This window comes from Penicillium malachiteum (genome assembly GCF_028827825.1).
Source record: "Penicillium malachiteum strain IBT 17515 chromosome Unknown utg000005l:1.0-9002435.0:326005.0-9005861.0, whole genome shotgun sequence".
NCBI lineage: Eukaryota > Fungi > Ascomycota > Eurotiomycetes > Eurotiales > Aspergillaceae > Penicillium > Penicillium malachiteum.
The window spans coordinates 3,785,127-3,804,453 of NW_026643099.1; the positions used below are offsets into that span (position 1 = coordinate 3,785,127).

The 19,327-nt window shown below is 46.2% G+C and overlaps 10 protein-coding genes across 10 annotated transcripts; 4 read left to right on the forward strand and 6 right to left on the reverse strand.

Moving 5' to 3' along the window:
* Nucleotides 1-411: 411 nt before the first annotated feature.
* Nucleotides 412-4,275, forward strand: N7483_011403 (uncharacterized protein; the record flags this gene model as incomplete). The annotated part of the gene is made up of 2 exons (XM_057094830.1): nucleotides 412-442; nucleotides 494-4,275. The coding sequence occupies 2 exons, from the start codon at nucleotides 412-414 to the stop codon at nucleotides 4,273-4,275; spliced, it is 3,813 nt and encodes a 1,270-aa protein (XP_056940801.1).
* A 164-nt stretch (nucleotides 4,276-4,439) lies between these two features.
* Nucleotides 4,440-5,584, reverse strand: N7483_011404 (uncharacterized protein; the record flags this gene model as incomplete). The annotated part of the gene is made up of 5 exons (XM_057094831.1): nucleotides 4,440-4,616; nucleotides 4,679-4,975; nucleotides 5,027-5,086; nucleotides 5,175-5,397; nucleotides 5,445-5,584. The coding sequence occupies 5 exons, from the start codon at nucleotides 5,582-5,584 to the stop codon at nucleotides 4,440-4,442; spliced, it is 897 nt and encodes a 298-aa protein (XP_056940802.1).
* Nucleotides 5,585-5,887: 303 nt separating this feature from the next.
* On the forward strand, nucleotides 5,888-6,652 carry N7483_011405 (N-terminal protein methyltransferase; the record flags this gene model as incomplete). Its single annotated transcript, XM_057094832.1, has 1 exon — nucleotides 5,888-6,652. The coding sequence occupies one exon, from the start codon at nucleotides 5,888-5,890 to the stop codon at nucleotides 6,650-6,652; it is 765 nt and encodes a 254-aa protein (XP_056940803.1).
* Nucleotides 6,653-7,229: 577 nt separating this feature from the next.
* Nucleotides 7,230-7,948, reverse strand: N7483_011406 (uncharacterized protein; the record flags this gene model as incomplete). The annotated part of the gene is made up of 3 exons (XM_057094833.1): nucleotides 7,230-7,421; nucleotides 7,475-7,771; nucleotides 7,835-7,948. The coding sequence occupies 3 exons, from the start codon at nucleotides 7,946-7,948 to the stop codon at nucleotides 7,230-7,232; spliced, it is 603 nt and encodes a 200-aa protein (XP_056940804.1).
* Nucleotides 7,949-7,967: 19 nt separating this feature from the next.
* Nucleotides 7,968-10,948, reverse strand: N7483_011407 (uncharacterized protein; the record flags this gene model as incomplete). The annotated part of the gene is given in 8 exon segments (XM_057094834.1): nucleotides 7,968-8,420; nucleotides 8,476-8,797; nucleotides 8,847-9,076; nucleotides 9,106-9,174; nucleotides 9,288-9,477; nucleotides 9,539-9,934; nucleotides 9,949-10,684; nucleotides 10,699-10,948. The coding sequence occupies 8 exon segments, from the start codon at nucleotides 10,946-10,948 to the stop codon at nucleotides 7,968-7,970; spliced, it is 2,646 nt and encodes an 881-aa protein (XP_056940805.1).
* Nucleotides 10,949-11,591: 643 nt separating this feature from the next.
* Nucleotides 11,592-13,180, reverse strand: nemA (Nem1-Spo7 phosphatase catalytic subunit NEM1; the record flags this gene model as incomplete). The annotated part of the gene is made up of 2 exons (XM_057094835.1): nucleotides 11,592-11,734; nucleotides 11,791-13,180. The coding sequence occupies 2 exons, from the start codon at nucleotides 13,178-13,180 to the stop codon at nucleotides 11,592-11,594; spliced, it is 1,533 nt and encodes a 510-aa protein (XP_056940806.1).
* A 591-nt stretch (nucleotides 13,181-13,771) lies between these two features.
* N7483_011409 (translation initiation factor eIF2B subunit beta) lies at nucleotides 13,772-15,306 on the forward strand (the record flags this gene model as incomplete). The annotated part of the gene is made up of 4 exons (XM_057094836.1): nucleotides 13,772-13,869; nucleotides 13,933-14,228; nucleotides 14,317-15,163; nucleotides 15,234-15,306. The coding sequence occupies 4 exons, from the start codon at nucleotides 13,772-13,774 to the stop codon at nucleotides 15,304-15,306; spliced, it is 1,314 nt and encodes a 437-aa protein (XP_056940807.1).
* A 1,063-nt stretch (nucleotides 15,307-16,369) lies between these two features.
* rps23 (40S ribosomal protein uS12) lies at nucleotides 16,370-16,943 on the reverse strand (the record flags this gene model as incomplete). Its single annotated transcript, XM_057094837.1, has 2 exons — nucleotides 16,370-16,548; nucleotides 16,685-16,943. 2 exons carry the CDS (start codon nucleotides 16,941-16,943, stop codon nucleotides 16,370-16,372), a joined length of 438 nt encoding a protein of 145 aa, XP_056940808.1.
* Nucleotides 16,944-17,528: 585 nt separating this feature from the next.
* Nucleotides 17,529-18,290, forward strand: N7483_011411 (DUF5315 domain-containing protein; the record flags this gene model as incomplete). Its single annotated transcript, XM_057094838.1, has 1 exon — nucleotides 17,529-18,290. One exon carries the CDS (start codon nucleotides 17,529-17,531, stop codon nucleotides 18,288-18,290), a length of 762 nt encoding a protein of 253 aa, XP_056940809.1.
* Nucleotides 18,291-18,571: 281 nt separating this feature from the next.
* On the reverse strand, nucleotides 18,572-19,012 carry N7483_011412 (MICOS complex subunit Mic12 family protein; the record flags this gene model as incomplete). The annotated part of the gene is made up of 2 exons (XM_057094839.1): nucleotides 18,572-18,925; nucleotides 18,992-19,012. The coding sequence occupies 2 exons, from the start codon at nucleotides 19,010-19,012 to the stop codon at nucleotides 18,572-18,574; spliced, it is 375 nt and encodes a 124-aa protein (XP_056940810.1).
* Nucleotides 19,013-19,327: the final 315 nt, after the last annotated feature.

The window sequence follows — 19,327 nt, forward strand, 5'->3', positions numbered from 1 at the left end:
TGCAGGATACTTTTGGAGTGCTAGTATGAGGCTTTTCGGCTTCATACTGTAGCATTCACGTGGCACTAATAGTACAATATTGATATCTCCTAAGGTGCCATATTAAATTATTAGGCAAATTCCATCAAATAAAAGAAATTTGACCATTCAGGATCAATATTATCACTAATTTATTCCAAAGTCAATTTGTATCTTTCGCGGGGTTAACTAACACTGTGGGCGGGGTATCGGTACTCCTCCGACCTGAATTCCCACTTAGAGATCATTTGCAATGTCGCCCCCACGAGATAGCAATATGTACCTGGGAGAAACTTAACCACATATCATACAGTATAAACACTATCTGCAGCTTGCCGATCTGCTATTCTCCGACTGGCTCTTGCGACGCCTCTCGCATATCACACAGTCGCGATGGCCATACCTGATATTAACATCTCAATTGGTATGTGACTCAAAATTCCTCGAGAACGAGCAGATCTAACCTAGCTTATAGATCGTGGAGGCACATTCTGTGATGTCCTAGTCCAGGTCCCTGGACGAGAAGACCTTGTGTTCAAATTACTCTCTGAGGATCCACAGAACTATCGTGATGCACCAACAGAAGCAATTCGCAGGGCATTGGAGACTATTGAAGGGCACGCGATACCCATCGGGCAAAAGCTAGATGGCTCAAGGATAGTATCTTGTCGCATTGGTACGACCATAGCGACGAATGCTTTGCTTGAAGGGAAAGGTCGGGAGTTTGCCTTTGTCGCTACGAAAGGCTTCAAGGATGTCTGCGTTATTGATGATCAGACTCGTCCGAAGTTATTTGATCTGAATGTCAGAAAGCTTCCTGCGTTGCATGCAGTATCCGTTGAGATTGATGAACGTGTCACTGTCGAAGACTATGATCTTAATCCATTCCCTCTTGACAAGTCAGCAGAAATCACTGATCCTGCGTTGTCAAAGACTCCGAGTGGGGAGGTTGTTCGGATTTTGAAACCTTTGGATCCAGACAACGTTCGAACAGTTCTCAGTGAGCTCCGATCGGCGGGTCATACTTCGGTAGCTATCTCACTCATGCATTCGTATTTAAAGAGCGACCATGAAGATCAGGTTGCAAAGATTGCGACGGAGATGGGATTCGAGCACATTACTAAAGCATCAGATGTTAGCCCTGTCATCAAATATCTCCAGCGCAGCAGCTCAGCCTGTTCCGAGGCTTATTTGTATCCTATTGTGAAGGATTATGTGTCAGCATTTCAGGCTGGCTTCAGTCATCTACCACGGCGTGTGGAATTTATGGGTTCAGATGGAGGTCTCAGAGAAGCCTCAAAGTTCCGTGGAAATGAGGCTCTGCTCAGTGGCCCTGCTGGAGGAGTCGTGGGTATTGCACAGACATGTTATGACGTCTCAGATGGAACCCCTGTTCTGGGTTTTGATATGGGCGGAACAAGCACGGATGTCTGTCGTTATGATGGAAAGTATGACTATCTGACAGAGACCACGGTCGCTGGTCGAAAGATCACTGTTCCGATGCTGAATATCGCGACTGTCGCAGCTGGCGGTGGCTCAATGTTATTTGCACGCCATGGTCTCTTTGTTGTTGGCCCGGAGAGTGCAGGCGCCCATCCAGGACCAGCATGCTATCGAAAAGGAGGGTCACTTACGGTGACTGACGCAAATCTATTTCTTGGTAGATTGGTCTTGTCTTCTTTCCCAGCGATCTTTGGTCCAGAGGCCAACCAACATCTGGATTATGAGGTCACGAAAAAGAAATTCAACGAAATCACACGTGAGGTAAACGAACAGACAGGTCAAGACCTCACCCCTGAACAGGTTGCATCGGGCTTCCTTAATGTCGCAAATGAAACAATGACTCGACCTATGCGAAATGCGACTGAGGTCCGTGGCTTTGCGCCCAGTCGCCATACTTTGATTAGTTTTGGAGGAGCAGGTGGCCAACACGCATGCTCAATTGCCAATAAGCTTGGAATTTCCAGGATTCTTATTCACAAGCATTCTTCGCTCTTGTCGGCTGTTGGCATCTCCCAAGCTGATCTGCAAGTTGAAAAGACTTTGCCGTCTACCGGCTTCTTTCATTTTGATGAGCTTGAGATTATTAGAGCTCGGATAGACACGCTCAAGACGCAGGCTCAAGAAGAACTCCTTTCCCAGGGAGCAGATGCATCGACTCTTGTCTTTGAGGAGTCTTTGAGCATGAGATATGCGGGCACTGACACAAACATCGCCATTCCAAAACCTGGGGATGAAGATTACGGAAAGTCATTTGAAACCATTCATCTCAGGGAGTTTGCCTTCAAGCTTGAAAGGAAAATCTATGTCGATGCAATCAAAGTCCGCGGTGTTGGTCGAATGGGTATTTCCACGAAGACCGAATCGCCATATCCGCTGCTAGATTCGCTTAAGAAAGCTCGCAAGGATGTCATCCAGAGTGAAGTTACACAGCCAGTATTCATCAATGGTACATGGCGAGATGTTCCTATCTTCAAATTGAACTCTGTAGAGAGGCCCAGTCAGTGTCAAGGCCCAGCCTTGTTGATTGATGCCACTCAAACGATTTTTGTTGAACCTGACTTCGACGCTTACCTTCTGCCAGACCATCTGGTACTAGAGAGAACGGTGAAGGATGTCACTCAGGCTACCAATGAAAAAGAATCAGAAACCATTGATCCGATTAAGCTGTCCATCTTGTCTCATCGCTTCATGTCAATTGCTGAGCAGATGGGACACACTCTTCAACGCACATCCATTTCAACAAGTATCAAAGAGCGTCTTGACTTTTCATGTGCGATATTCTCTCGAGATGGAAAGCTAGTCGCCAATGCACCACACATTCCAATCCATTTAGGAAGCATGCAATACGCGATTCAATATCAACATCGTTTATGGGGAGATAAACTCAAGCCAGGTGATGTTCTTTTGAGCAACCATCCTGAATGTGGTGGAACTCACCTTCCAGACTTGACTGTCATTACTCCTGTGTTTGTCGATGGAAAGTCGAGTGTTGCTTTCTACGTTGCAGCTCGAGGACACCACACCGATATCGGTGGTCTGGGCATTACATCCATGATGCCAGGTTCGAAGGAGCTTTGGGAAGAGGGATTCAACGTTCGATCGATGAAAATAGTCGACAGTGGAAACTTCCTCGAGGAAGACGTAAGAAAGGCCTTCCTAGCTGCTGGTGACTTTCCTGGATGCAGTCCAACGCGCCGACTAGATGATAACATATCCGACATCAAAGCGCAAATATCAGCTAACCAACGTGGAATCTTACTATTGCAGAATCTCTGCAATGAGTTTGGCTTTAAATCAGTTGTTCATAATATGAACGCTATCCAAATGAACGCTGAGCTGGCTGTTCGAGATTACCTTAAGAGAGTGTCTCGTTCTAAATCAATGCCCTTGACAGCTAGTGATCATTTCGATGATGGGACGGTCATCAAAGTCTCTATCTCGATTGATGAGAACGGTGGAGCAGTCTTTGATTTCGCAGGCACTGGTCCTCAGATGTGGGGGAACTACAATTGTCCCATCTCCATCACTCATTCAGCGGTCATCTACTGTATTCGCTGTCTAGTCGATACTGATATCCCTCTGAACGATGGCTGCCTCGCCCCAATCGATATTCAAATCCCAAGTGGATCCGTTTTACGGCCCAGTGCTTCCGTGGCAATTTGTGGCAGCACACTCGCCAGTCAACGAGTTATCGATACAATTCTTAGAGCATTTGAGTGCTGTGCTGCCTTTTCCGGTTGCGCAAATAGCTTTGGGTGGGGATTGGGTGGGAAAAATCCCCATACAGGTGCTATTGAACCTGGATGGAGCTATGGTGAGACTGTCGGGGGAGGTTGCGGTGCAGGACCCAATTGGCATGGTGAACATGCTATTCAGGCTCATTCCACGAATACAAAGATCACAGATGCAGAGGTCGTGGAGAAACGTACTCCTGTTATTATCAGGAGGCATGCAATCAACCCTGACACGGGAGGAAATGGTCAATACCGAGGTGGGAATGGTGCGGTGCGTGAGATTGAGGCGAGAGTACCACTAAAGTTCAGTATTCTCAGTGATCGTCGTGTGTTTACGCCGTATGGAATGAATGGTGGATACCCGGGTCAAGTGGGGAAGAATTATGCGTTCAAATGGAATGAGGACCGAACGGGGTTGGAAAGAATGTCACTGGGTGGAAAGGCTGCGCTTTCGTTGGAGGCTGGTGAGATTATGCAAGTAAACAGTCCTGGTGGTGGAGGATGGGGCTCTCCAGAGTAAATTAATTAGATTATATAGACAATAGAAGAAGCATTCAAGATGATCACTTCTATTGAACAAGGCGGACTTCGATGTTTAATCTTGTTAACTCCGAGTCGCAAGACTGCAGGTGTCTTTCTTCGCATATACATCAGTGTTGTCTGCCATGTAGATCTTGGGATTGGTTATTTATCCCATTTTACATGAGAATCAGTAGACCAAGAACTCTCTTCAAGTATATCAGAAATCTCTTCCTTGATCTTCACATAACCCTCGTCTTCCACAGATCCAAACTTATTAATCATATTATGACTTGCACTGATCACAATATATGACGAGTTGATCTGTGATGAAGATGCATCCTATTAAGCCAAAATGTTAGTCATGATATTCTTCAATACCTCGATCCCTTCTTTTCACGTACTCCTTTTTCTTCTTTTTGTATCGCCTCTTGACCATTGCGAGGTGTAACATAGACATTTCGATATTTGGCACTGTTTGATAGGTACTGATTCAACACACTCAGCAGCCATTTTGCTTCTTTGAAAATATCGCTGTTCTCTTGATCCGATCCCTCTACACTTTTCAGATATTTGCTCATGCCATGAGTGCTTATTCCCAGTTCAGTGGTATCAAAGAAGAATATTCCCCGGGTGGAAGCACTGATAACATCAAGGCGACTAGCAGGGCGCTCACGCTCTAAATCCGAGAATACCAGAGCCTGCGAAGATTTAATATCAGAATATTTCAGTAGCTTCGGGAGTCCACTTACACTTTTGACTATGCTACCGCCGAGACTGTGAGCCATGAAGATGATCGGCCGAGTTTGCGTCTAACCCGGGCCGATTGTAAGTACCCGGCGGATAAATAATAATGGAAATTCATTTTATGTCAGATTTTGGAGTGATGTGTTCTCTTACCTTGGTCATCTCTCTCAGTCTATACAGGTCCAGCACTAATTTCTCAGACAGGTTCTGTAAAGAGTGTTGTTCTTGTCCAGGACCAGATGATGCATTATAACCCCAGCTCATAATTCTGCTATTAGGTATATCTTGACTTAATAAGCTTCGAAGCCAATTCACACCATCAGGCGTTGTCCATGACTTCTCTCTGTGTCCACCCAGTCCGTGAACAGCAACGATACTGTGGACATTAGCTTAGCTCTTTTCCATATCAAAAGATGTACATACTCGACCTTTGGAGCTGGCCCGACATGAAACAGTTTAAAACCATCGTCCGGTTTTTCTACCACAAGCACAGGTTGGACCTTTGCGAAGTTAGTTCGAGAGCAGATCATCCGAGGTAGTGGAGCATACGCTTTTTGGTCCATTTGATTGGTCTTGTGGTCGCTTGAAGGGCCATAACCATTTCAATGGCGCTTTTTCAAATATTCCCATTTTTCATAACCGGAATTCTGGCGTTTGATCACAATTAGATTCTCTTCGAAGGTCAATTTATCATCATGACTCGGAACATTTTGAAGCTGTTCAAGTGAAGGTTTGGGGGCCAAAAATATACATCATAATCACGTGTAGTCATAATTATGCATTACATAATCAATGCTTGTGAGCATAAATTTCATTTTGAGCTTCAACATCCCCACTTGGGATGATTACTCAATAGTATTTCAAATATGTCATTGGATGAAGGAAACCCATCTGAGGTAGCAGAGAACCCCTCTGCTCCTGCGGCCGGATCTGCGGACTCTAAAATCAACCATGCCGCCTCGATCAACTATTGGAACAGTGTTGCTAGCACTTCAAGTGAGATGCTAGGCATGCTAGGCACTTACCCCTGGTACACACGTATTGAACTACTAGGATCCAAGACCTTCTTAACGAAAGTCCGTCGACTGGTCCCATCTCTTCCTCAAAGTGGAAAACTCGGTTTGGGCGTGGACTGCGGAGCCGGCGTTGGACGTGTAACCGAAGGCTTCCTAAGGCATGCGTGTGAAGTTGTGGACGCAGTTGAGCCCGTTGAGAAATTCACCAATGTCTTGGCTGAGAGCAAGCTCAAAAAGGATGGTGTGGTGGGTGATATCTACACCGTTGGTCTGGAGAACTGGAATCCACAAAAGAAGTACGACTTGATCTGGGTTCAATGGTGTGTTGGGCATTTGACAGATACACAATTGACTGAGTTCATTATGAGGTGTCGGAACTCCTTGACAGAAACTGGAATTATGGTCATCAAGGAGAATCTGTCTACCGATTTCCAGGACCAAGATATGTACGACGACTTGGATAGCAGTGTCACAAGGACAGACGCGAAGTTCAAGCAGTTGTTCGCTGCTGCTGGAATGGATGTCATTAAGTCAGAGATTCAGACTGGATTCCCTAAACAGTTCAAACTCCTTCCTGTCAAATCCTATGCACTGCGACCAAACATGAAGGCGTGATTTCGAATTCTCCCGAAAAATCCACCATGCATATTATATTCCTGTGAAGGAACACCGAATTTCAACTCCGCATGTCTCCACCGCGCAGATTTAATTTCCTCTCTTATTCGAGGGGATTTGAATTTCCAACCCGAGATTGAGCGATGCCTTATCCGATGCATCTGCTGAAAGGGCTATGGCGGTGGTGCCTGGGTCCAGATACGAAGCGATTTTATTTCGACAAAGGCTGTCTCTGAAGCAAAGGCGAAGGAAACGAAGGCATCATGCCTCTTTCCTGTTATTAAAGCATGGGCCGCATGGGCCATGCCTATACACATACCGATACCTGAGACATTGTCATTCAATCTCATTTTTGCAATCTCTCCAAGTCACGAACTCGGCGGCACATTTTGATTTTCCTATTCTACTACGTGTGCCGAAGTTTCCAACCTCTCAGGCTTTTACTAGACAGTTCAAAGGTTTGGGATAATCATATTTGATATTGATACTGATAACGAACATTGAAATACAAATATTTGCGATCATGTCAATCCTTTCTGGTATATCCGACAAACGCAGTGTGTCACATTACAATAACTTATCCTGGAACAACTGACCAATGGCCAGTATTATTATGGAACTTGAACTTCAGTTCCCCAGACTGCCTAAGCTGTTCCGGGTCAACGTAAACACACATCCCAACATCCGGGCCCTGTATGAAAAAGACCCGACAAATCATATAAATTTCCGAATAATTAGAAGCCTCATTCTTTCTGTGCATTTCGCCCATCTGGATACCGTTAGGAGCTGTGAATTACCGACATTCATACAAAATTTACTTACTTCTTCAAATTGATGCCTGCTCATGTAAAATGGAATCTTCGGTGGCCCTGCTGTGGTCTTGACTTCGATGAAGTACTTTGGACGTCGGTTCATCCATTTCATGGGATCAAGATAGCCATTCAATATTAACAAGGCTGTAAAGAGTCCCTCATCGTAGACAATATCTACTGTCTCCGATCCATGCCATGGTTGAATATTAGTGTGTGTGCTGTGTATCTTGACATGGTGTCGAATAGTGCTCGGCCAGTTGTGATACCCCCAGTTTGGAAGGGATAGGCCACGAGGAAGGTCGAAGACCTGTATCAAGTTAGTGAATTAGTATGAAACAAGACCTGTCTTTGAAGATCAGGGGCCGTATACGTACATAAAGTTCTCCTGCTGCCCCAATCTTACAGTCCCTTTCACTGTTGCTTTGGCTATTGCTAGCCCTGGCATGAAATTTTCGCTTGAGTTCAACTCCAGGGAAGCCTTCATAAAAATTTTGATGTGCGTTCTACGGTAGTAGTTGTCTTCTTGCACTCTTATTGAGATCTCCTCTGGAAGGGAAGTTGGTCAATCGTGCAAGTGGGACGACACGATTGAGAATATGCTTGTACCATTGATTTTCCACATTTTCCACTAACGAAAAGCCTTCAATTTCAAGATGTTGTCTGAACAGATCTGCATCTTTGCTGGATGGAGATTTGGTAGTTATCTTTTTAGTGGAATGATTGGGAATCGGCGATGAAGGTTGGTCATCCTGAAAATTAGAGTAATAGCCAGTATATCTAGACTGTGGGAGATTTCCGGTTTTGTTTGTTTCACAAGTATGAGGTTTTTCTGAGATCTTTTCTGAAGACAGACTTTTTTCAGTATTTTGGTATGGAGCATCATTTTTTGTCATTTCAAGACCTGTGACTCCATTTGAAACTTTCCTGTCAATTGAGATGTCAACTTCCATCACTCCCTCTTTTTTTCAAAAGTGATTTTATCTGGGAAGCGTTCATTTCCAATATCTGCACCATTAAGCTCAACAATTTCCCTATGTGGGGAATATGGACAAAATCCCCCATGAGCCATTGGGCAAGCTCCCTTGGGAGTAAATCACAAAAACAGTACTCTTGTTCTCTGATATCATCGGGAATGTAAACATTGAGACGAGATCTGTCTTCGTCGATGTGTATTTCTGCAACATTTCCCTTGGCCTTAATCACCTTACCATCTTGAATGATGCACAGAGAAGTAAAAATGTTGTCTGCCACGTGAATAGTAGCGTTTTGAAGTAAGCTAAAGAGCTTTAGTTCGTCGGCTTGGTATCTTGGGCTATTGAATGTTCCCGCAACACTGAAAAGTAATAAAAATTAGCCTTATTCCTCAATTTTTGGAATTCCACTTACCGGAGGATTGCATGAGCTTTATCCTTGAAGTCACGGCATCACCTGTGTTGAGTTGGTTGTGGAGTCCAAGGTCTATTCTTGCCCAAGACAGACCCCGATCACTTAAGACAATCGGAGAGATAGCGAGAAGAGAGGCCAGCCCATTTAAAAAAAGGCTTCTAGATCCCAGACTTCCCTTGCAGTGAAGTCCAGGATTTTGATCACTTTTCCAAATTCGGATGCTAAACTCTCAGAATCCCCGATAGCAAATTGCACAGAAGCCAATTCAATGGCCTTCGTTCCATTAGGGTTGACAACAGGAAAAATGGGATTTTGCATGAGAGGCTCTGGATCAATATATCGTGTTTCGTGGAGAGGAATGTATTAAGAGATCGTATTTTTGCCTTAATCTCGTTTATCCCTGCTTGTGCGTTGATTTCCAGGAGATCATCGTAAACCATCTGGATTGTAAGCGGTTGAACCCCTAAACTCTCGATAAAGAAGCCCTTTAGTTCTTCATGATACTCGTTCAGTGCAACCTTCCCGGGCTGCTCTATGGTACTCGACCATAAGCATTCAGAGGGTTTGTACCAGCCAGGCTGTGAATGTTTGGTTGCAAGGACGAGGCTCTCATCTTCGAATATCCTTCTAGGACGGATGGTCAGTATTTATAACAAGCCATATTACACATATACAGAACCAGGCTTACTTAAGTGTCTCAGGCTCAACGGGCAAACCACCAATGTGGTGAAGATATTTGTAAAAACCAGAAACCACAGCAAAGTCATGGGAGTGTTGCTCCCTCTGAAGCATGAGCTCACTCATCAAGTCAGACCAGGATATCGGTCTTATGTCCAAAATTTGAGTCAAGAGAAAAGAAATGGATGGCACTTGAGATTTATCAATCAGTGACTGACAGATTGGCTCAAGTAGCCTTTTTCTCATCATCTCATCTGGTCCTTGCCATGAACAATCTCCGGGATAAAGCCATGAGGCTCTATATGAACCACCCTCGACAGGGTCAAAAGCGAATATGTACTCTTCCCTTTGAAAGAATAACCTGAAAATTATATTAGGAGCCACTCCGATCATATTTCTGATATTTCTGTGATCACTTACTTAATAACTTGAAGTTCCTTCAACTTCCAGTTACACCCAGCACGAAAAAACTTGGTATTGATGGCACTGTAGAGCCTCAAAATGCGACTAGGGTCCTCGATATGACCTGACTTGTCGTTTGAAATCTTTATCCATTTTAGAATATCAAGCAGAAACTCGATATTATTATGCATTTTCACCCCAAGCTCAGTGTGAAGAACCAACCATGAGTTTATCTCAGCCACATCTGATACCTTCTCTAGCTTCAAGAAAGGAAATACCTCATCTTTCTCCATGAACTGTGAGCATATTTCTTTTAGATACGGAAATGGGAGATATGTCTCATCAAGTCGGCATTTTTGCTGAGGTTTGGTATGACAAAGTTGACTTGCATCTGTTTCCTGAAGCATACGCTTTATTGAATCATCATGCAATCCTTTTGTGCCCCGAGAATCCCAAACATGTTTTAACCCCTTGAGAATTCTTTGTGGTTGACGCTCAACTAGTTCGTTCCAGGCATCAGGGAGATCTTGACCTTCCTTGGTGATAAGAGTCGTGTCTGTCTCTTGTGATGTTTCCTGAAGACCCTTCAGGTCCTGACCTTCATTGGTAATAAGTTTCTGTTCTGTCTCTTTCGATGTTTTCTTAAACTTCTTCCTTCCTCGTAGCCATCGCCATTCAATCAACAGATTTTTACCTGTCTTAGGTATACCGATGTATGTCGGTGATAACTTGAATGCCTTAATGATCTCTCGACCTAAGCAGATAGACCGAGATTTCTCCGAGTCTGCGGAGATTCGCCTTCCTGCCACTCAACAATAATTCGATCAGCATAGAATTTGAAGCAAATCAAAGGTTGTTCCTCCTTTCCTTTTATATTGGCATTTGGAAGCAACGCGACTGCGTTGCTACTGCAGATGTTATTGATGATTTGTTCAAGTTGATCGAGGAAATACTGAAGAAAGCCGTATTTAAGGATGGGATTCATCACGTTCTTTTTTTCTTGTTTGTTGGTGGTCATTTTGGTTAACTTGTTGTGTAAAATAGTATCTGGAAGGATGCATGAGTCAAGAGTGTCTTAAATAATTACAACTTGAGGTTGCTTACTATTCCAAGGTTGTGATACTATTCCTATAATGTCTATGTTCAATCCCAAAGGTCTCGGCAATTCTCTGTTGGGTTTAGTGATAGAACTATGACCATGGGTATGTAGCTTGAAGTTGCTAAAAAGGAACCGGAACTCGGACTTCGATTACTCTATACTAGCCTGGAGTACTAGATGGTAATTTGAATCTCATCCATGGTTAGGATTAGAGGGCACCGTACTAGTAGCAAAACTACTCCGAGTCAGATTAATCAACTTGAAGCAGGCAATGAATTTCCATACTCAAGAGCTGCTACTACTAGTAGAACCAGATACCAGGAAGGAATATGAATCAAAATCAACTAGTAAAAGAGGGGGGTATGTACGTCCATTCGCCATTAAACAATACAAATGCTATTACAATAAAAACTGCGTGGGAGCCTTGTAGCTTCGTTCATCGTCCATATATCCTCCGTGGATCCATTCCTTTTTTTTGTCGTTTTTGTCTTGACCTCGCTTCTAATAAACATAAAACTCCCTTTACACCTACATGCGCATTCCATGGTTACAAAGGTGAAGATCATGATTCGATTTCACCTCGACGAAGAGCCAGTAGTGCCCGAACATCCGTAACATATTGCAACGCCTCAAGCATGGGAATTAAGTGCAGCAAACCGTTATCCGTAGGGTCGTTGATCCACCCCTCAATGGGGATCGCATTGTCTAAAATACTGTCAGTGGATATGAAGGAAACATAAATCTGGCTCAAGTAGTCTCACCCTCATGGAAGATGTAGCTCATTGGACTGTTATCCAAGATCATCACTTTGCTGAGATCCGGTTCCACAGAACTAAGGTCTTTGATGTAGGCGCCGTTGCGGAGCGTGCAGTGCTGTCGGTAGTACCGGGCCTGGAAGTACTTGCGTTCTTGTTCGAGCCAGTCGATTACAGGGTCGGCGTACTCCTGCACACTCGCTGTGAAGATCACGAGCTTGTACCACTTGGAAATCTTGCGCAGGAAATCGTCACAGTGTGGTCGCTTATGCACATAGTATAAGATAGGATGCTGAGGACCAATAGTGGCTTGCGGGCCTCCGGGAGACAAAGCAGTGGTCGTAGGCATGGAAAGCTTCACTTCAACCATGTGTCCGCTGGACATACGACCGCCCTTGGCGAGCGAATGGATAAGTGTCTCATCAAGATCTAGCACCAAGGTTTTCTGAGGGAGTCTAGCATTTCGAGGCGCCGCTGTATATGAAGGCAATCGTGGAGGTAGAAGAGGTCGCGGCGGAGATGGTGAATGTGGGTATTTCGTAATGCGATGAACGGACGGGGACATGGGAGATTTCAAGCTGTCCAGGCTGACAGCCTGTACTCGATTCACACCCTCCGGCATTGGTGGGCCAAAATCGGCGCTTTGAGTTCTTCGTTGTCTCTGGCGCTGAAGCGTTTCCTCGTTATGTAGCTTGATTCGTATAGACCGACGTGGCGTACTTTCATCAGGACTAGGTTCTAAACTAGGTTCCGCTTTATCAGGTCGACTCTTGCTGCTTGTAAGAGCCTTAACATTTCTTCGTTCTGTGTCAGATTCGGACGTCGTGGATAGGATCGATTCTCGTGAGGTCTGTGGTTTCAACTTGCGGGTGGAGGCACTTCTTCGCCTATTCCCTACTCGAATGGATGGCGCTTTATCCGGCCGGTTTCTCGAGTTGGCAGGAGTTCGCCAAATCTTCCTCACCGGAGCGAGGAGCGAATAACGACCCTCGTCGTTTTGGAAGCATTGAGCAACGTATACTCCGGGGGCAGCAAGTGTTGACAGAATGAAGCGGATCGTTTCGGCAATCGCATCAAAGATGCGCCTTGTGAAGAGTCGCCAAGTGCTTTTAGTCACGATGGGGCCATCGTGTAAGGTACCATGCAATAAAGGTGTCTTCTCATCAAACGAATGTACCGTCTCTTCTTCGTCGCCGTCTGCTAATGATGCGGAGCCGTCGTAGCCTCTCTCCGGGACGAGACTAGAGCGAAAATTATCCTCACTGTATGATCGAAATTTGGCGAGATCGCCTGGCGGGAGCGCCCGCCGTTTCTCACTCTGAGACTGCGATCGTGGACGTGAAGAGCTGGAGGACTGGCCAATGACTCGCGATGACAAGATGTTCAATGAGTTCATCTTCCAACGGAGCCCACGGGAGATACGGGCGCGCGGGTTCTAAAAGACACGGAGATGGATGAGTGAATGGTCAAACTCGGATTCTTTGGTTCGTGGAGCATGATAGAATATCGGTATGATCGGAGATTGTCAAGGGGGAGGGGGCATCGTAGGGAGGCGTAAGCTAGACAACAGTTATGGGTTCTACCGACCTCGATGCGCCAGTCACCCGTTTGCCTCGGATGTAATTCCGCACTACCCCGGGTATTCTACCGTGAGCACAAAAGAGGAATAGCGAACTGCAAGAAAACAAAGCAAAGGATGAAAGAATCCAGATCGCAATAGAGACGCGACGAAAAGGAGAGGAAGGGACGAAGTGTGGGGAAGCGGACAAAGGACGTGACGGCAGAAAATCGGGTTTGCCCACTTTGCTTCTTCCCTTCTTTGGATATCTTTCTTCAAACTACACGGAATTCGACTCGGAAAAGATAGAGGGACTGAGGATTGATTTCAGAAGTATGTGTATCATCTGAATTACTTATTCCTGCAGAATCGCCAGTCTAACTTCACCAGCAGGTTTTCGACTTTGAATATCTCATCCCACCTTCCGCAATGCCGTCAACGGCTTTAGCCCTGACACCGGGCCTGGCGTCCTTCTTGAAATCCCTCAAGACAAACCCGATTGATACTTCTATTGAAAATTTGGTCTCGTAGGTTTCCTTCTTCAACCTGTGTGAGGATTCTCGAAGCTAACTCGACCTTTTTCTGCTTAGGCTGCTCAAACGACGCCAAATCCGTCATTCTCGATCATGCGCCACAGCAACTGCCTACTTGCTCCTCCGAGTAGTCTCAGCATGTCGTACCTCTGAATCTGCCAGGCTCATTGAGCGTGTGCAGAGCGTTGGTAGACGTCTCATGGCGGCCCAGCCGCGCGAGATGGTAGTGGGGAACATTGTGCGACGAGTCCTCGGCCTTATCCGTGACGAGGCGGAAGATGACCGCGAAGCTGAGTTCGCATTGAGCGAAGCAGGATCTGAAAGCCAGCCACAAACTCCTCGTGCTTTTGACGGTTAGTTTCCATTCTTCAAGCTAGTCTTTTTGCCTTTTTGTCGCATTACCTTTGTGCCTCGATGTTGTGACTCATAACCTTTGAACAGATTCATCCTTGCCTTTGGATCGTGATATGCTTGGTCTCCGCGGCGAAGGCGCAGAACGGTCTACCTCGCGACCTCCCTTAACATCCATGTTCAGTCTTCTTTCCCACCCCGAACCCGAACACTCCCTCCCCAGTACCCCGGGTACCCAGTCGCCAAATGGCCGTTTGTTCAGCCCTGGTCAAAGCAAGGATGTACGAGCTGAGGTCTTGGAGGGTATCAACGAGATCATTGATGAGTTGGGTCAGGTAGATGACCAGATTGCCGCTTATGCGTTGGACCACATCCACTCCAACGAAATCATCCTCACACACACCTCCTCCACAACAGTACAGAAGTTCTTGCTGAAGGCTGCTGCAAAGCGCAAGTTCACTGTTATCATTGCTGAATCATTCCCGAACAACCACGAGGCTACACATGCTACTATCAGTGGCACTAGCCTCGGTGATGATGAGAATCTGACCTTCGACTCTTTCCAAAAACCTTTGATTGCTCACGGCATTACCGTGATCCTTATTCCTGACTCTGCCGTCTTCGCCCTAATGTCCCGTGTCAACAAGGTCATTCTGGGAACTCACTCCGTCCTGGCTAACGGTGGCCTGGTTGCTTCTGCCGGTACTCGTGTTATTGCTCGCGCTGCCAAGGTCCACCAGACCCCTGTGGTTGTTGTCAGCGGTGTCTACAAATTAAGCCCCGTTTATCCATTCGACTTTGACTCTCTCATTGAGTATGGTGATGCCAGCAAGGTTCTGCCCTATGAGGATGGAGATCTCGTCGACAAGATCGATGTGCAGAACCCCATTTACGACTATGTCCCAGCGGAACTGATCGATCTCTACATCACAAACTTGTAAGTGAAATCGTCCTTCCAACACCTCGGGTTTTCGTGATGTACTTTTACTAATATCTCCGTTTTACAGAGGTGGCCATGCCCCAACATATCTCTACCGTATTGTGTCCGATCACTACCGAAAGGAGGATATCAGCTTTTAGGCTATTAGAGATAACGTGGAAAACAGTTGGCAAAGGTCTTCTTAAATCAAGACTTGGATATGAAACCTTTGGCCAATACTGGAAACGATACCCGAAAAATTATGTGCGATGATTGTTATGTGGGTCAACTGGTGTTGATTAATCCTATCTCCGTAGTTGAGGTATATATATCAGGCATAAATCGACGCGAAATGAAGCGCAAACTCGAAGTTTAACCGAAATTAAGTTGTAGAAAGATGTAAATCAATACTATCATAGACCTCTTTCAAATGTTATTACTTCAAACTTGAATTGGTATCACTCGCGTTCGGACTCGGATTTAGTAACAAGTTGAACGTCTAGATAGCCCGTCATAGTACATAGTCTGCAACTTGAACTTGAACTTGAACTGCCCACCTGGGCAGGTCAACTGGTGTGAAATCTCCACTTTCCAGATGTCCTAACAGCCCTGAAGCACACCTGGGCACCTTTTCCAAGGGTTGAAATCAATGTAAATTCTGGGGTCATTTCCAAGGTTTAGAGGTGTGCACACCACATTTGCAGGACCCGTGGACAGCTGGAGGGCTGGCATGAAATTGAGGTGGAAAGGGCCCGGGTCCAGCAAATAATATTACGGCATAAAGTACGGAGTATCCAGAGTCAGATACTGCCCAGGTGGAATTATACGTAGTCTGGATGTCGGTCCTCAGGCTCGAGCCCTGGGCCCGCTCGTGCCTGGATAGCACAATTTGAAGGGCCCCGGAGTCGCGACTTGTCCAAATCGCGTTTATGCTTAAATATTGGGATGAATACGGTCCCACTTACATCTACACAGCTGTGTACGGAGTAGATCACATCTGAATGGAAAGGGCATTGCCCGGGTATTAAGATCATAGCGCCATTGTTTTTTGGAATTGTATCAAATCATTGTAATTCGCACGCAATCCCAGACGAAAGCCCGCCCGGGTGATATTTCCCAAAAAAAAAATTCTCATGAAATCCAGGCGCTTATGAGGCGGGCTTTCTGTCCGACACCGATGCTACTCCTCCAACCCCTGCATTTTGCTTTTTTGGAGCTCTTTGCTTAAGAGCGGGGCTTCTCCTTCTTCTCCTTCCACAGAGCGAGCAGACCGACACCAGAGACCTTGACGACCTTGAAACGGACACCAGGAATATCACCCTTGGCCTTGCCCTTGCGACCGAAACCAGCCAGGAGAACCTCGTCGTTCTCGTCGATGAAGTTCAAGCAACCGTCATTGGGGACTAGTAGAGAGGTGAATATGTTAGCGACTTGTATTCGTGTTTGTGTAGAAGCGATGGATGCCATTTCAATTCCGAAATAATTGAATCTCATGCAAATCCACGCATTCCATCAGGAGTATAGTTGTTGGGCACCCACCGAAAGCAGCGACCTTCTTGCCGTTCTTGATCAGCTGGACCTTGACACACTTGCGAATGGCGGAGTTGGGCTGCTTGGCCTCAACACCGACCTTCTCAAGAACGATACCCTTGGCGTGGGAAGCACCACCGAAGGGAGAGGACTTGTAGGCGGTACCGAGAAGGCGCTTCTTGAAGTGCAGATCAGCCCAACGCTGATCCTTGCGGTGAGCCTCGAGCTTGCGGGCGGCGTTCAGACCACGGGGCTTTCCTTTACCCATATTGTCGGATTATGCTTGACGGTCAACTATGACGAGATCGGCGTTAGTATATCGGTTTGTTCTTGTAATTCTGGCGCTTGATTGTGTCCGGGAGGTGATTCGATTGTGTTTTCGATGAAGTGTAGGTGAAAGTAGAAGAGCGAGAGTCTGGCCAATTTTCTGTGCGCAGGACGAGGTGGTTGACGGCGTCCTTTTTTGTTGTTTTTTCCTCACAGAAAATAATCCCAGGTGCTCTTCTCTAATGTGATGAGGAGAGGGATAACGGTATACGTACCGACTGAAATGGGTGTTGTTGGGTCGTGGGGTGTCGAAAAGTCGAAGGTTTCGGAATTGCCTTGAACGCCAGCGACTCGCTTGCTTGGGACGGCTTCCCCCGTGACTTTGTGCGCTTGCCCTAAGCGAGTCACCTGACTCCGCTAACCCCCCAAATATTGGATTATGTCATACTTCCCGGATAACTCTGATAAGCCTTATCGATAACGCTATCGTCCGCGTGGAGCTTCTTCCAATGTTGCTTCTCTGACCTCACTGTCAAGTACAGAGTACCGTTACAATCTTGATCTTCAAAGATTACACAGGGTAGCAATGAGCTCGTTAAAGAAGCTTCCAAGCACACAAAGGCTACCGCCGCCAGCTTTATTCCAAGGTCCTCCATTCCATGATGCTTCGAATATCTCCCTCTCAGTTCCTCCTGCTTCAGCGCTTGCAACACCATCTGGTAGCCAACCTCCGCCCCTTGATCGCCAGCCACGCAGCAGTGCGCGTGTCAATCCTGGAAACCGCAACACACTATCTCCTTTTCTCTCAAGACGTTCTTCCAAAAACGATGTGGACGGATCAGACGCTATCTGGCAGGAGATGCAAAGCGCCTTGTCCGAAGTTGAATTGAGCGCCGTAACCAGCGAACACGTATTCGGTGAGAAACACGCAGAAGCATTAGAGGATCTGCGCATGAAACAGTTGAAACTCGCCCAGGCCTGGGGACGCAGCGAGGCAGATGACGAGGTTGTGGATTCGAGTCGCAATACAGTTGAAGGAGATGCCGCAGCTCGACACCAAGCCCCAGGGGCAGATACAAGCAATGATGCGCCGTCGCATGAGCAGGATCCTATAAGAGAACGTGTTTCATACCATACGTTGGATGAAGAAACCGAGAAGGATATTATGCTTGCTCGGAAAAGGCGGGAGGCGAATGACCGGTACTTTGATCGTGTTAACCAAGGGGTGTTGGATGTGGTTGCCAAGCTTGAAGAGGTCTCGCAGGCGATGCGCACGGTTGAGCGGGAAAGCAAAGATATTTGGAGTGATACGGAAAGTGTCATGACAGCGGAACCCTCATCTGCTTAGCGTGTTGAATTCGCGGACTACCTACTAGGTGGTTGTTAACGCCGTTATGATCAGCGCCGGACGCCGTATATCAATTCATAATTCGCATGGCTATGAAGCGTAAAATTCCATAGCCACTGGATTGCATATCTAATTAGCGAAATCAATGCATCAAAGATATTCCATTCAAACACATAAAACCAAGGGGTATCCAAACTCCAGTGCTAGCAATGCAAGTCCACTAATAATACACCATCAAGACAGAACATAACCTCTCAAGTGATACAGTTTTCAAACACCGCTCATTCCTTCTTGAAGAGATCCCTGGCTGTTGTCCAGCTATGCACTGCTGTATCTCTGATATCCTCCCATCGAGTCTCATGCGCCTTCCGGGCGAGTTTCTCAACTTCTTGGTTCCACCGATGCTTCAAGACCTCCTTCATAGTAATCTCCTCCTCCTTCTTGGAATGTCTGTCTTCAATGCGGCGGGGAACATCTGCGGGAGCAAAGCGACGGTCATATACGCCAGCGGAGGAGGCGAGCCAGCTGATCTGATCAACTTGTTCCCGGATTACTCGGCGTTGTTCCAACCGGTTAGTGCGGTGGACTTGTATAGTGATGTACAGGACCGAGCTAGTAAGGGCAAAACCGCTGAACTATCCGATTCCAGGAAATATTAGCAAATCTCTCGTCGCAGGGAGTATTGCATTGCCTTGACATACAAATCCAGCGAAGAACCCCATTGCGCTTATTTGGTGTGCGAGGGTAGTTTGTGTTCAGGCTCTCTTGCGCTCGTCAATATGACTATTGAATAGTCGTAGGATAATATTTTAAGAATCGCGATAACAATGAATTGTTCACTGAAGTAATACAGTTCCTGAGTTAGTCGAAAAGTTGAAGTTGGCCAAGGCGGTAGCAGATCTCCGATTGGCCGTGACCCAACGTCGAATCTTTTGCCCGGAACTTGTCCCTGTCGTTATCAAAACCACCGCAATAGATTCCCACCAATTTGAACCGGAGAACCTTTTATTAAGTCTCCTGTATCAATTGGGATTTCA